This window comes from Miniopterus schreibersii, assembly GCF_964146895.1.
Source record: "Miniopterus schreibersii genome assembly, chromosome: 9".
Lineage (NCBI taxonomy): Eukaryota > Metazoa > Chordata > Mammalia > Chiroptera > Miniopteridae > Miniopterus > Miniopterus schreibersii.
In genome coordinates this window covers 8,456,568-8,472,116 of record NC_138118.1, presented here as the reverse complement: position 1 = coordinate 8,472,116, position 15,549 = coordinate 8,456,568, and the positions used below count along the sequence as shown (strand labels likewise).

The following is a 15,549-nucleotide window of genomic DNA, read 5'->3' as shown; positions in this document are numbered from 1 at the left end:
CTGGAATTTCTGAAAAGGGGGATGGTTTTTGAAGGAAAGAAAGCAATTTGCAATTAAGACAGAACTGCATAATTAACTTTGAGTGTAAAAACTTGTATGTTTACAAAGCTTTCTATACACCAGTGATCTCTATGTGCAGCTCGTAAAGACAAAAATGCATTAGACTGTAGAAACTGCCACATGCTCTGGATTTCATTTCCTCATGTACAAAATGAGGGGGGGCTGACTTTTCCCTTTCACCTCTGAAACACCTAACATTCTATAATTTTGAAAAACTGATCAGTCATTGGGAAACAAGCGAACTAGGACAATTTCTGCTTGCCTGTAGTGTCTTCTCTTCTAATATTCTGCTTCAAGGAAATATTAGTGGTTAGGAAGCAAAAATCAGTTCATATTAGTGCCTGTAAATGAGTTCTGATAGGGATTAATTTACAAATTTCCTGTAAAACCAGGGGTATTGCTTGCAGACCACTGTATCGTCACCCTAGGAAGCCTAATCAGTTTACAATGTCCTACAGGACAAGACAGAATTCAAAATACAGCAATACTTAACCAATCTGAAATAGAAAACAAGTAAATGACATTTTTAAATTTTAATGTAACTTTATGCAAGTTAAAAAGTATTGCCCAGTAGACTTTATTTTATACTTAGGAGGCAAGACAATTCTATTAACAGAAGGGCTCTGTGATACTAAAAGTTGGCCATCAAATAGCTTGAACATTTCCCCCTCTACTTGCATTACGATGTTCGTTTTTCAGGGCTGCCTCGGCAAACGGGGTCAGGTTAAACCTCAGCCTCGTCCCCTAATCTATCAAATACTCCAAATCATCTGAATGGGAGTCACGCCATTTAACTGAATTTCCTCTGTGAAAACAGTTATCACAGGAACGGTCAAACCAAAGGCTCAATGAAAGGACGAGTTCTCAGGTATTTCATGCGCAGGGGATAAAGCACTGTAAGGGATGCGAGGCTTTGATCAAGGCAGATCTGAGATCTGCCCTCAGGTAATCCCTGTCTCTCACTGACGAGGGATGAGATCTGCATGTAGTCGGCTTTATCTACAAACACTATGCTAAGAATAAAGAAAAGGACTAAAAATGGCAACAGTACTGCACTAGATGAGTGATTTTCCCCTTGCTTCCTATGCCTTTCTGGGCTTCAAAATAACAAATTAGGTCCAGACATCATTCAATGGCAATATCACCAAGTCATAAATATAAAAACAGGTTTGAAAATATCTCTTCTTTTGCACGGCCTCTCTCTAGGCAGCAGAAGGCCACTGAAGCGGGGTCCAGAGATCTTGCCCCTGAATGCTAGAGGCCTAGACCCAACCCAATTTTCCACTGTCTTTTCCCCAGTATCTGCAGCTAAGACAATATCATTTTTACTTTTACCGTGTTTTTCCCAAGTACTTAAAGGAATCAAGCTCGTACCTACATGACGTTCCACATCCATAACAGAAAAAGTAGCTGCAGGGAGCCTGAGTCCTAGGTCATCTAACTTGGGGACCATGATAGGAACTTCAAAGCCGTGTTTCTCCAGGTACCTCTGCGTCAGCTGGCTTCCGTGCATCTTCACAATGATCTCATCGGCACTAAGGAAGGCAAAGAGCAGACTGTCATCTTTGCAAAGTTCAGTTTAAAAATACCTCTGGAAATGGGCTGATTCACATCCTATCTGATTATCTATCTATATCAGTGGTTCTCAACTGCTCACATCTAATTCTCCTTTTAGAACAAATTTTTTTTATAATGCTCCTTTTAAAGTAAAATTCATAATTACTACAACACATATAATTGAAAATAGATATTATATATATTATATAAAATGCCTTAACTATAACGAGAGATAAAAACAAATTAGTTTATAGTAAAATATGTATTTCAGTATGTAAATGTTCACGTAAACTACGGTAGAAAAGATAATAGGATGCTTACAATTAGTCATAATGAGTGGTTGAATTTAAGAGAATTAACAGGATCAGAAGCCACTCAATACTTTCAAGACAAACTAAACATACATCATTAGGGGAAGGTTAAGTAAATCACAGTGTACATACACACTGCTGCATACTACACAGCAGTTAAGTAGTGATATAAATTTTTGTATGCATATGGAAAAATATCTACAGAATAAAAAATCAAGTCATACAATATGCATAGCAACTCTTTATTTTTTAAAACTTAGATGCATATTACATCCATACATCTATCTATATAAATGTCTTAAATATTATTTATGTAGAAAAGAATCTCAAAAGACTTAACGCCAAGTCTTAAAATAGGAGAGTGATGGCCTGTTATACGCTTCTGTGTTCATCCCGTCAAGAAGGTGTAATGCAGTTAATAATCGTCACTCCACTATGGTTTTGTGTGTTTTTTAAACATATCTTTATTGATTTCAGAGAGAGAAAGGAGAGGGAGAGAGACAGAAACATCAATGATGAGAGAGTCACTGATCAGCTGCCTCCTGCACGCCCCCAACTGGGGATCGAGCCCGCAACCCGGGCATGTGCCCTGCCCGGGAATCGAACCCCGATCGCCTAGATCCTAGGTTGACGCTCAACTGCTGAGCCACGCCCGGCTGGGCTCCACTATGGTTTTAAATGACCTTTAACTAGTGGTAATTACAGTCTGGACATGTGTGATCATCTCTATACCCTGCTCTCGTCTGTGTCTACTTTGGCAGCAAAGCCACAGGAATCACCGGGCCAGGATTTTTAACATTACTTTTTGGGTCACAAACCTATTTGAAAAAAATGAAAGCTATGGCTCCTCCTCCTGAAAAATGCACATTCCCACATCGACCCTAGATTTTTATACAGTTTTAGGGGACTCACAAGCCTCTCTGAGGCCAGCGCATAGAGCCAGGCTGAAAACTCTGGCCCTAGGCTTCAAAGCAACCACGGAAAACAAACATTTCTCCAATTACTTTGAGACTGATAGGGGATAATATTGGAGAATAGGGCCTTTACTATCACAAAAGTCCTATGGAAACCACTGTGCTAACAATGTTTTCCTTCTCTCAGTAGCCCTTTAGAAGCCAGCAGTGGCTGCTTATACTGTATGTTTCTGTTTAAAGATGAAGGGTGAGGGAGACAGGAATCCTAAGGACAGTGAAGAAAAAGGGTTTTATAGTTACAGGATCTGAAATAATTCCAAAATAGGTTGCGTGTGTGTGATTTAAATTTAAAATGTGCTTCCTCTCTTTAACAAGCCTGGATATGATCTTGTGTAAAAGCTTATTAGCATTATTACTTTAAACACACGTCAGGCAGTGAGTAAGGAATGATCTAAATTAGCATGATTAAATGCTGTATAATAATGTCGACTCTCTTTGAGTCAGAGGTGACTCAAATACTTTCCATTATCTTTAAAAAGTCAAAAAGCCTAGTTCTGCTGCCACCAGAAAGGCTGAGCAATGGGTATGGGTGCTTCTGGTGGACCTAGGACAGAGGCAGATACGAAAACAACATAAGAAAAAAAGAGTTTGAAAACAGGAGTGGTGAGGTGAGGTGAGGTGAAAGAGAAGCACCAGCTGCTATGGTAAGGAGCCAAGTACTTGGAACAATTGCCTTAGATGACTGTATTTCAGACGGTTTTGGACTGGGATCCACAGTTGGGGCAGGGAGTGGGTCCGGGGTAGAAGGGGTCAATGAGGAAAAAAAGGGACATCTGTAATATTTTCTACAATAAAGATAAATTAAAAAATAAATAAAATTTTTTTAAAAAGAAATATATTTTTACATAGTGACCCAGTACACATGCATATTCTGTGAAACTATGCTCATTTAGTCCTATTACTTATAATAATCCAATATTTTCCATTTCATTTTTTTAACTGATTTTAGAGAGAGGAAGGAAGAGAGAGAGGGAGAGAAACATCGATGTGAGAAACATCACATCGACTGGCTGCGTCCCATATGCACCCCGACCGGGATCAAACCCGAAACCTAGGTATGTGCCCTGACCGGGAATCGAACTCACCACTTCTTGTTGTATGAGACAATGCTCCAACCAGCTGAGCAACCTGGCCAGGGCTCCATTTCATTTTTTGATTGAGAATAATAATGGGTTGTAACCTGACATTTGAAAACGTTGCTTCAGATAATGTCAGTGTATCAGGTAACATTCTTAGATTTTCTTTGGTCAGTCAGAACAGGTTTTCATACCTTGGGAAGACTCGAGAACGTAATTCCTTCACAAAAGTTCTAGTTCCAGCTTGCACTGGTTTGGAACCATCATCAATTTCTGTGTAGTCGTGCCTGTGCCAGTTCCTCCTCTTTTTCACTGGATTTTTGGATTAAAAAAAAGAGAAACATTTGGTACCCAGTGATTCTATGTACTTTCTAATCATTATGTAATCAGACATAAAAATTAAGTACAATAAAAAACACATTTTACTGCATTTCTAGGGTGAAGAATAAATTTTACTTTATATAATAGAGAAACTATAGGCAATTAACTTGTTTTTTTAAATCTACTCTTTTTATTTCATAATTATTTTTAAATTAAATCAAGGAATTCGAATTAGCAGATGAAGCCTTCTATAAGATCTATATTTACACATTAATATCTCACAATTACTTAAAATCATGATTTTCACTAGGACATTAGGTCATAATAAGGTTTTTATAGATCATCCAAATCATTCTCTCCGAATAGGGCCTTTGATCCCACATCGGAAAGCTATTTTTACGTCAAGATTTATTCCCCTCATAAGCATTGCTACACTGACACAAAGGAGCGGGTGAACGCATCACAACTGGAGAAAGACAAGTGGGATCACAGAATAAGTAATTTTATGGTTACTTCTAACCCTAGCTCCAGGCTATAATGTTCCAGTTTCTCCCACGTGGAAATGAAGGGGTGAGTGTGTATTTCCAGCTGTGCTGAGGACCCTCGATGATGGGGAAGGGGCCCAGGGAGGAGCTCTGGGGCTCACTCCTCTTTCCACCAGGGTGGTACCACCTACATATATTCTGTGTGGTATTGATGCAAGATTTCAGTTTTATATACATGTTTAAGTTTGAAAAGCACTCTTAAGCTTGGTACTGATGTCTGCAACTTACTTAAAATGCATCAAAAAATAAGATGAATAGATAGTGAGATAGCTACATGGACAGATACGTGGTAAAGCAAGTAACATAAAATGTTACAGTAGAATCTAGATGGTGGACTTAGAGGCACTCTCTGTAATACTCTTTCAACTTTCCCTGTATGTTTGAAATTCTCCTAAGAAAATGTTGGGTGGGGGACAAGCCATGAGTCTAAGTTACTTCAAACTTTACCTTGGAGAGACCATAATAATATAACAGTGCTGATTCCTCACATGGACAAGGAAAGGTCACACTAAATAATCAGTGGGGATGGGCTTATTCACAGATGGACTTATTCATACCTAAGAGTCCAAAACAAGATTCCCAGGTAATCTATGGCCATCAGACCCTCAATATAGGAGAGAGTAAATTCCATTTTTTAAAAATCTCATGAGAAAAATTGAGAATCATAAAGCAACCTTCTTAGAAAATCTCATTAAGGCATCCTTTGTGTGCTATTTTTTCTCATTTAAAATCTCTTCTAAAATTCAAGAGTATTTAATTCCAGGCTTTTTTCCTTACGTATATATAGATATATATCACCATTTTACTTTCAACTGGGGTCATAATTCTGCTTACTTTTCTTATTATATCCATTTTCTCCTTATTAAATATTCAAAAGCAATTTAAGGTGGCTTAGAACTATTTTAAGATACAGATGTAGGTGCATCAGATTAGAATCATCTTTTTTTTCTTTTTCTTTTAATCCTCACCAGAGGATATTTTTCCCATTGCTTTTTCAGAGAGAGTGGAAGGAAGGGAGGAGGAGAGGGGGCGAGAGGGAGAGAGAGAGGGAGGGAGGGACATCGATGTGAAAGAGACACATCGACAATATGCACCCCTGGCTGGGATCAAACCTGGGACCCTTTAGTCCACAGGCCAACACTCTAACCATTGAGCCAAACTGGCCAGGGCTCATCTTTTTATTTTAAGCACTTAGTTCTTCCTGAATCCTTCTTCAAAGTTGGGATTAATATTCATATATATAAATCTGTTTCCCCCATTAATTCCTTGAGATAAATTCCTAAAAATGCTAGAAGGAAGACTCAAAGTTTTAAAGAGACTAGCTACATATTGCAAAATTGCCTTCAGAAAAGTGGTAGTAACTCAGATTCTTACCAGTGTATATACACAGCCTATTTCAAAGCCCTGGTCAACAGTGAGCATCATTATTGGAAAGAAAGGAAAGGCTGCTCATCTGGTAAGTGACTCTGATGCTACATTGTTTTAATGTTCATTTTGCAGAGCAGACAAGAATTAGAACAGCCTGGGATGGACAGCTATGGGTTTGAACTCCAGCTCTGCCAAATGACTACATGTGAGAGCTATTAGATCGCTTTTCTCACATCACGCTGTTATAAATATCAAAGGAGATAATGCAAGGAGATAATGCTGGTCTAGTACTTACTTAGCATAGTGCCTGGTACCCAGTAAGCTCCTGATTTCTAAGGTTTCCTTTTTAATGTTCTGACTTGGAGGATGTTAACAGAACGCTCCAACCGTCCTGTTGGGCCAACACGTTTGACATGTAACATCAGCCACTACAAGAGCTAACTGACTCTCTTAAAGAAGGGGGCCAATGAAGAAATATGTAAGTAGTGTTCATGGGGAAAAGGGAGAGAGTTCTGGGCTTGGATTGCACGTGCCTGAAAAGCACTGAGAATATATGTTTAAGTGTAAGCCTGTTTTTTTTATACCTGTCCTCAAATAGAATTCTTAATTCCCATAAGAGGGTAAAGCCTAAATTCACCATATTAAGTGGGCATTACACTGTCTAGATGGTATCTGTAATAATAAGGATTCCTGGGGAACTCCAAAAGGAACAGGAAACCCTGGGTGGCAAGCAAGACAGGCTTAACAGCAGAGGGAAGGGGGCCAAGGGGATTGCCCAAGCTGGGGGTAGAGGGTGAGGGTGGGGAAGGCGAGCCTTAAATCAAGATAAAAGAGATTACTAGATCTTGGCCATTTTCCCTGTGGGCACTCAGAGTTGGACTTCTGCCCAGAAGATAACCAATGCCTGAGCTGCTATTCAAGGGCAAGAAGCTCACGAAGGGCCAGGTAATACCGTCTTCTCTCTGATGCATCGTTATTCAAAGTGCAGGTCGTGATCCATTATGGATTGTGAAATCGATTTAGTGAGCATGACAAGCTTTTTAAAAAATTAAATCATATAGGGAACAAAACAGGGTACATCACATGTAGCAGTGTCTTAAATACATTATCCTGCCTCATGGTAACACACTTAATATTTCATAAAAATTAAATTTAAATTCTTTCATTTTGGGATTATATGTTTAAATTCTAAACTAAAACTGTTAGCAATTTTAGCTCTGCTTTTCTTCTTCAAATAATAGCCCAGTATTATTTACTTCCTTCAAGAATCACACTCAGTTAATAATTATATCAAGTGACATAGTACATATACTTCGGTGCTACACACAATAGAAACCTTTAAAAATATTCATGACAAGAAATTAGCCCATTACACATGTAACAATTCTATCAACCCGCTAACCTTAAATTTTATAGTTCGTAATAACAGAAAAATAGATACTCTGTATTTTACAAGGAAATATTTTAATGCATTCACGTAGCATTAACAGTTCTAACAAAATATATGAGCAGTCAGTTGCTAGTAAGTCTCTTTTAAAAAATTACTTGCCCATGACCTCAGAACAAAATTTCTAATTAAAAAAAAAAAAAAAATTAGGAAAAATGCTACATTCAAAATAAAGGGGTTGTATATATGGGTTACCTATACCTGACTCAAGTGTTTATCTTGACTAAAATGGCTAAGTCTAAAGTTTTTCCCTTTAGTTAAATGGTCACAAAAACTCGTTTGCAGTCTAAATTTTAAAGGAAAAACGTAGTTATAACACATTCCAAAGCCTTTAAAAATCTCTCTCACATTTGTACAACAATAATTAACATTTCAATCTACTCTTCTGAAGCATTTGTAAAAAGCTGAAACTAAATATCATCTTCTATGTGCTGCCGGTTCCCTCCAGGGCCGTGGGAGCTCCCTGCCTGTGGTCTGCCAGCTCAGCAAGAACAGTATCAGCAGACCTGGTCTGGACCCTCCGTCTCCTCTGGGTGGGACTCTCGGGGACCGGTTTCCAGCACAGAGGAGAGCTGGGGCAGGACTCCAGCTCATCCCCAACATGATGACCAAATTTGGGAAACAGAAGTATTACCAGGTGCACATTAAGTACTGAACTCCAGTTTTCTGTGAGCATCTAGTACTTACTCAAGGAGGAGCCATGTAGAACTGCACAGTTGGGACAGTGATACAGGTCAATGTCAACAGCATGATGTTCTTCCACTCCAACACAGCTAAGGTAAAGAAAAATAAAGCCAATATGTAAATAAGTTTAAAATCTTTACTTAACTATATCAGATTGGTTGGAATTTACCTGAGACATGCACACCAACCTCACCAATAAATTTTGTACAGTGACCTACGCAAGGGTAAACTGTATCCTCTTGCCCGCACACCTGCTGAGTAGCTGCGGGAGAATATGCAAATACACCAGAAGCCATTCACCATCAGCAGGAGAGAGATCAAAAGTAATGCCATTACTTGGCCATAAGACAGACCCTCAACCATTATGTAAATGCCATCTGTTACGAATTTAGTGTTTGTGTCCCCCCAAAATACATGTATTGAAGCTGTAACCCTCCAGTGTGGCTGTATTTATTTGGAGATAAGGTATCTAAGGAAGTAATTAAGGTTGAATGAGATCATAGGGTGGGGGCCTTGATCCCACAGGATTAGTGTCCTTCTAAGAAGAGACACCAAAGAGCTCATACTCCCTGCATACACACAAAGAAGAAAGGCCATATGAGTAGGAAGCAAGAAGGGAGCTGTCTGCAAGCCAGGAAGAGAAACCTTCCCAAAAACCAACCCTGGTGGACCTTGATCTGGAACATCAGGCCTCCAGAACTGTAAGAAAATAAATTTCTGTTGTTTAGGCCTTCTAGCCTTATGGTACTTTGTTATGGCAACCCGAGACAACTAAGACACAAACTAACCTTAAAATATGGCTGTCATCAGCTAGGGATGATTAGTAAATTTGGGTGACATCACTGACCTGGTAAGAGCACTGTGGTAACAGTTCTGCTTTAGGCCTCATGGCCCTCATCAATCAGTTCAATTAGTTTGAGGCACTGTACCTGGAATACTCCACCCCATGGAGTATATGACAGTGGCACTTAAATAAAGTTTAAGGGAACCAATTAGGGACTAAAAAAACTATCAACAACATCTTGAAAACAGGAGCAATTTATTAAAGAAAGACCCCAGCAGTTTTGCTACAATCCCAAGTAACTTATTAGGGTAAAATTTTATAAATGTTTGTACTCCCCAAAAGTCATAAAACAAAAACACAACGACAACTTGTATCTCAAAAAGAAACAAAGTAGAACTAACACAATTTGAGGAAGTAGTCATAGACAACCCAAAACAGAACTCACCTCCAGCTAACCCACAGTAAAGGAAATACCAAAGGATGTACCTCTTGCAGAAGGAAAATGACGACTAAGAGGTCTGCGATGCAAGAAAAAGAAAAATAAAAAGCTAAAAAAAGTAATACATATGTGGGTAAATTTACATGAACACTAACTACATGAAACAAAATAATGTCATGTGAGACTTAAAAATATATAAAGAACTCAATGAATGACAAGTGTTTGTTGTAAGGGTGTGGAGAAAGGAGAACCCTAGTACACTGCTGGTGGGAATGCAGATGGGTGCAGCCACTATGGAAAACAGTGTGGAGTTTCCTCAAAAAATTAAAAATGGAGCTGCCATTTGACCCAGTGATCCCACTTCTAGGAATATATCCTAAGAATCCTAAAACACTAATCGGAAAGAACTTATGCACCCCTATCTTCATAGCAGTGCAGTTTACAATAGCTAAGATCTGGAAACAGCACAAGTGCCCATCAGTAGATGAGTGGATAAAAAACCTGTGGGACATTTACACCATGGAATACTATGTAGCTATAAAGAAGAAGGATCTCGTACCCTTTGGGACAGTATGGATGGACCTGGAGAGCATTATGCTGAGAGAAATAAGCCAGGCAGAGAAAGAGAAATACCATATGATCTCACTCCTATGTGGAATCTAATGAACAAAATAGATCCAGAGACACAGAAGCATGGAACAGACTGAGAGATCTCAGAGGGAAGGCGGGGGTGGGGGAGTGGATGGGGAGAGATAATCAAAGAACTTACATGCTTATATGCGTAACCTATGGACACAGACATTGGTATGGGGAAGGCCTGGGGGTGGGGTGGATACGAGGTGGAGGGAATTAATGGGGGGGGAAGGGGGACATCTGTAATACTTTCAACAATAAAGATAAATTTAAACAACAAATACACACACACACACATACACACGACTAAAATACATGACAGCAGCTACATCTGAGTCAGGAGAAGACAAATGGAATCACAGGGTCTAAGGTACCTGTACTGGCAAGAGAGGAAAGGTAATGATTAACCTTCAATAATAAGTTGAGAATGCCTATTATAATTCCTTGGGAGACAACTAAAACAACAGAAACAGAGAATATAACTTCTAAATTAGTCCAAAAAACAAAGGAATAAAAATTAATTCAAAAAAAGGAGAGAAGGGCCCTGGCCAGGTGACTCAGTTGTTTAGAGCATCATCCCAATATGCCAGGTTGTGGGTTCGATCTCCTGTCAGGGCACATGTAAGAAGAAACCAATGAGTGCACAAGTAAGTGGAGCAACAAGTCGATGTCTCCCTCCCTCCCTCTCTGTCTCTCTCTCCTTCCCTCTCTCCCTCCCTCCTTCCCTTTAAAATCAATAAATTTAAAAAAAAAGGGGGGGGAGGAAGAGAATAAAAACCAGAAGAAACAAAATAAAGTGGAGGTAGAAACTTACGAATATCTTTAATTACATTATATGTAAATGGACTAATGCTCCAGTTAAAAGACATTATGCAGCTGATTTAATATAATTCACTAGTTAGAAGAAAGATGCATAAAACAAGGATAAGAAAAGACTAAAAGTGAAAGGATGGGAAATAAATACCACGAAAACTAATCAAAAGAGAGTACAGCTATATTACTATTAAGCCACATGAATCTAAAGCGAAAAATACGAGCCCAGGCGGGCATGACTCAGCGGTTGAGCGTCGACCTAGGATCCAGGAGATCAGGGTTCAATTCCCGGTCAGGGCACATGCCCGGGTTGCGGGCTGATCAATGACTCTCTCATCATTGATGTTTCCATCTCTCTCTCCCTCTCCTTTCCTCTCTCTGAAATCAATAAAGACATATGAAAAATAATAATAATTAAAAAATAAAGCAAAAAATACAAGATAAATAAATATGTTCATTGATAATGATAAAAATTTCAATTCGCCAGGAGGGTATAATAGGAACTGTAATAGGAGATTTTAACAACTCTCTCAATAGAACAAAAAGGCAAAACAAAATCTATGAAATAGATATGTATATACAGTTTGAACTACAGGATTAAAAAATATGACCTATGTTGGGGAAATTGGACAGACATGCAAAAAAAAATGAAACTAGACCACCAACTTATACCATATACAATGATTAACTCAAAATGGATTAAAGACTTAAATGTAAAACGTGCAACCATAAAAATCCTAGAAGAAAACATAGGCAGTAAAATCTCAGACATTTTTCATAGTAGTATGTTTGCTGATATATCTCCTTAGGCAAGGGAAACAAAGGAAAAATAAACAAATGGGGCTACATCAAACTAAAAAGCTTCTGCACAACAAAAGAAACCATCAACAAAATGAAAAGGGAGCCCACTATATGGAAGAACATATTTGCCAATGATGTATCTGATAGGGGTTTAATCCAAAATATATAAGGAACTCATACAACTTAACAAAAGACAATCCAATTTAAAAATGGACAAAGGACCTGAACAGACACTTCTACAAAGAGGTCATACAGGTGTCCAACAGACATATGAAAAAATGCCCCATGTCACTAATCATCAAAGAGACTCAAATTAAAACCACAATGAGATATCACCTCATACTTGTCAGAATGGCTATAAATCAACAAACAACAAGTGCTGGCAGAGATGTGGAGAAAAGAGAACCTAGTGCTCTGTTAGCGGGAATGCAGACTGCGCCACTGTGGAAAACCGAATGGAGTTTCCTCAAAAAAGTCCTTTTGACCCAACAATCCCACTTTGGGGAATATATCCAAAGAAACCCAAAACACCAATTAAAAAGAATATATGGCCCGGCCAGGCGTGGCTCAGCGGTTGAGCATCGACCTAGGATCCAGGCGATCAGGGTTCGATTCTCGGTCAGGGCACATGCCCGGGTTGCGGGCTACAGCAGATCAATGACTCTCATCAATGATGTTTCTATCTCTCTATCCCTCTCCTTTCCTCTCTCTGAAATCAATAAAGATATATTTAAAAAAAAAAAGAATATATGTAGCCCGGCCAGGCGTGGCTCAGCGGCTGAGCATCAACCTAGGATCCAGGCGATAGGGGTTCGATTCCCAATCAGGGCACATGCCCGGGTTGCGGGCTCGATCCCCAGTCAGAAGCGTGCAGGAGGCAGCCAATCAATGACTCTCTCATCACTGATGTTTCTATCTCTCTCTCTCCCTCTCCTTTCCTCTCTCTGAAATCAATAAAGATATATTTTTTTAAAAAAAGAATATGTGTACCCCTCATTTCATTACAGTGCTATTTACAATAGCCAAGATCTGGAAGCAGCCCAAGTGCCCATCAGTAGGTAAGTGGATAAAAAGGCTGTGTGTATTCCATTCACACCATGGAATACTACTACTCAGCCGTAAAAAGAAGGAAATCTTACCTTTTGCAATAACATGAATGGACCTGGAGAGTATTATGCTAAGTGAAATAAGTCAGTCAGAGAAAGACGAGTACCATATGATCTCTCTTATATGTGGAACCTAGTGAACAAAATAAACTGACGAACAAAATATAAACAGAGGCATAGATACATAGAACAGACTGATAGCTGTCGGGTTGGGGGGCTAGGTGAAATAAGAAGGGATTGAGCAAAAAACCCCCTATGTATATATAACACATAGGCACAGAAAACAATGTGGTGATAGCCAGAGGAAAGGGGAGGTAGTAAGGTGCGCACAGCAGGGGAGGGGGAGAAATGGGGACAGAAAGAGGTTTCGCTTGCAGCAATGGGTGCACAATGTAGCGTGCAGATGATGTTTTGTTGAGTTGTGCACTTAAAACCTGTATGGTTTTGTGAACAAATGTCGCCCCAATAAATTCAATTAAAAAATGACCTAACGGACATTTATAGAACATTATACCCACCATGCATTTGGACCCCCACCCCACACCATACACAAAAATTAACTAAAACGTATCATATATCTAAATGTAGGAGCTAAAAGTATAAAACTCCTCAAATAAAGCATAAGAGTAAATCTTCATGTTCCTGAATGAGAAAACGCTTTCTTTGATCCTACACCAAAAGCAGAAGTGACACAAGGGGAAAAACAGATAAACTGGGCATCACAAGGCAGGCAGTCCAAAGGCTTCTGTCTTCTCAGCTTAGTTGGTGTAAGACAATCAGTGAGTTTGGAAAGTGGCAGAAATGTGTGAGCAGAGAACGTATAAGACAGTTGATCTGAGGAAAGGAAAGACCAAGAAACACAGTAACACTGCTGGGCAGTGTTGAAAGTCCCCTGAGGTCTGCGAGAATGAATTCCAAGTGAAACCGTTTCTGCACAGTTGTGTGGTTGTTTCGTTTGTTGTCCAGCAATGTTCAACCATGAAGTGCAGGCCCAGAGGGGGCTGGGTTCAGCTACAGTTGGGGTTTTGTAGGCAAAGACTAGAAAGGGAGTTGAGGCTATTTACAAGGAGTTAATATCACGATAAATCATGTAATTAAGCTGGACAAGGGGCATAAAGACAGAAAAAGGTAGTGAGAAGATGGTGAGATAGTCTGAGGGGTCTCAATGTGTTCCTGGCACTGACTCAGTGGAAGGCCTTGAGCAAGTGATCAGTAAGGAGTAGAGATTATGCTCAAAGGTGGAATATCCAGAAATTAAAATTTCTGAGGTAGTAGAGTCTACAACCATGATAAGGTACAAATGTAATAACAGCAGGTGGCTAAGATGGAACAAAGAAAAAATTCACTGGAGATAAGTGAAAAGACACGTGAGAAGTATTTCCATGTTCAGTGACAGAGTTCACACCAAACATTCCTGATTCTGAAAGTGAGGTTCATCTGGTGTTGGTCATAGGTGCCACACTCGGACCAGAACTGAAACTCAGGGCACAGAAGCCAATTGGCACTTGTAGACACCCATGGCTTGACTATGAACACATTCCTCATTCTTAAAAAGTGATGGCTGCACCAAAAGAATTACGTAAGAAGAAATATTAGATGTGTCCTGGAAAACCTAAACCAGTATATATCATAAACTCATCCATGAGTATCTAAGATACATAAATAAAGGTGACTGCCAGAAATGTCTTCCATAAATAAGCATTATGGAAGAAAGAGGAGACATGGACATTCCAATTAATTGAGGACACTTTGGGCAAAACTTAGCTAATTAATCCTCAAAGATCTATGGTTCCTCTCCAGTTGCTAAGCTCTTCACCCCCACACTCACCCTATATACTCTTTTACGAAAATGTCAGAGCTATCTTCAGGTTTTGACCAATTCCAATCAACTGGCAAAACATTTATAGCTTGCACTCATCAAAAATTTTAGAACTTAATAGAATATTTGGTAAAGTAGTAAAAACAGTAAATCTGCCCGGCCGGGCATGGCTTAGCGGTTGAGCATTGACCTAGGATCCAGGAGGTCGTGGTTCGATTCCCAGTCAGCGCACATGCCGGGTTGCAGGCTCGGTCCGCAGTCATGAGTGTGCAGGAGGCAGCCAATCAATGACTCTCTCATTGTTGATGTTTCTATCTCTCTCTCTCCCTCTCTCTGAAATCAATAAAGATATATTTTTTTAAAAAAACAGAAAATTTGATAAATCAGTAAGTCTGAAAAACAATCCTTTAAATTAACAATATAAAAAACCATTTTAAAAAATCAAATTATCAGTCTCCTAAACAATCAAATTAAACATAAAATTTAAATGTTCCTAAGTCAAGAAGGTTATTTCAGATCTCTCTCAGAGAATTTTGGAATCACTGGAGCTTTAACAGAACAAACGAGGCAGGACACATACAATGCAGAACTCTGAAACCAAATTTTGTGAGAGTCATTTCCAATCTTTCTTTAGTCTCTCCTACTCCACTTATTTCTCTTACGAAACTCTCCTTCATACACAAATCACCCCTCTTTCTCCTAACAGCAAAACGTTCAATGCTTCCTATACCACTGTGTGCGTGTGCACGTGGGTGTGCGTGCATGTGAGTGTGTGTGTGTGTGTGTGTGTGTAGGGGGGAGGGTGTCCTAC

The 15,549-nt window shown here is 39.3% G+C and overlaps 1 protein-coding gene across 1 annotated transcript in view; it reads right to left on the bottom strand.

Annotated features, from left to right (window-relative positions):
• KDM7A (lysine demethylase 7A) overlaps positions 1–15,549 on the bottom strand; it is a 63,702-nt gene that overhangs the window by 21,808 nt on the left and 26,345 nt on the right. Inside the window, exons 2-4 of the mRNA XM_081146528.1 lie at positions 8,347–8,432; positions 4,173–4,290; positions 1,435–1,595 (exon numbers count right to left, since the gene is read on the bottom strand). Of these exons, the coding sequence (XP_081002654.1) occupies positions 1,435–1,595; positions 4,173–4,290; positions 8,347–8,432 (365 nt within the window). The remainder of the gene's footprint in view (positions 1–1,434; positions 1,596–4,172; positions 4,291–8,346; positions 8,433–15,549) is intronic.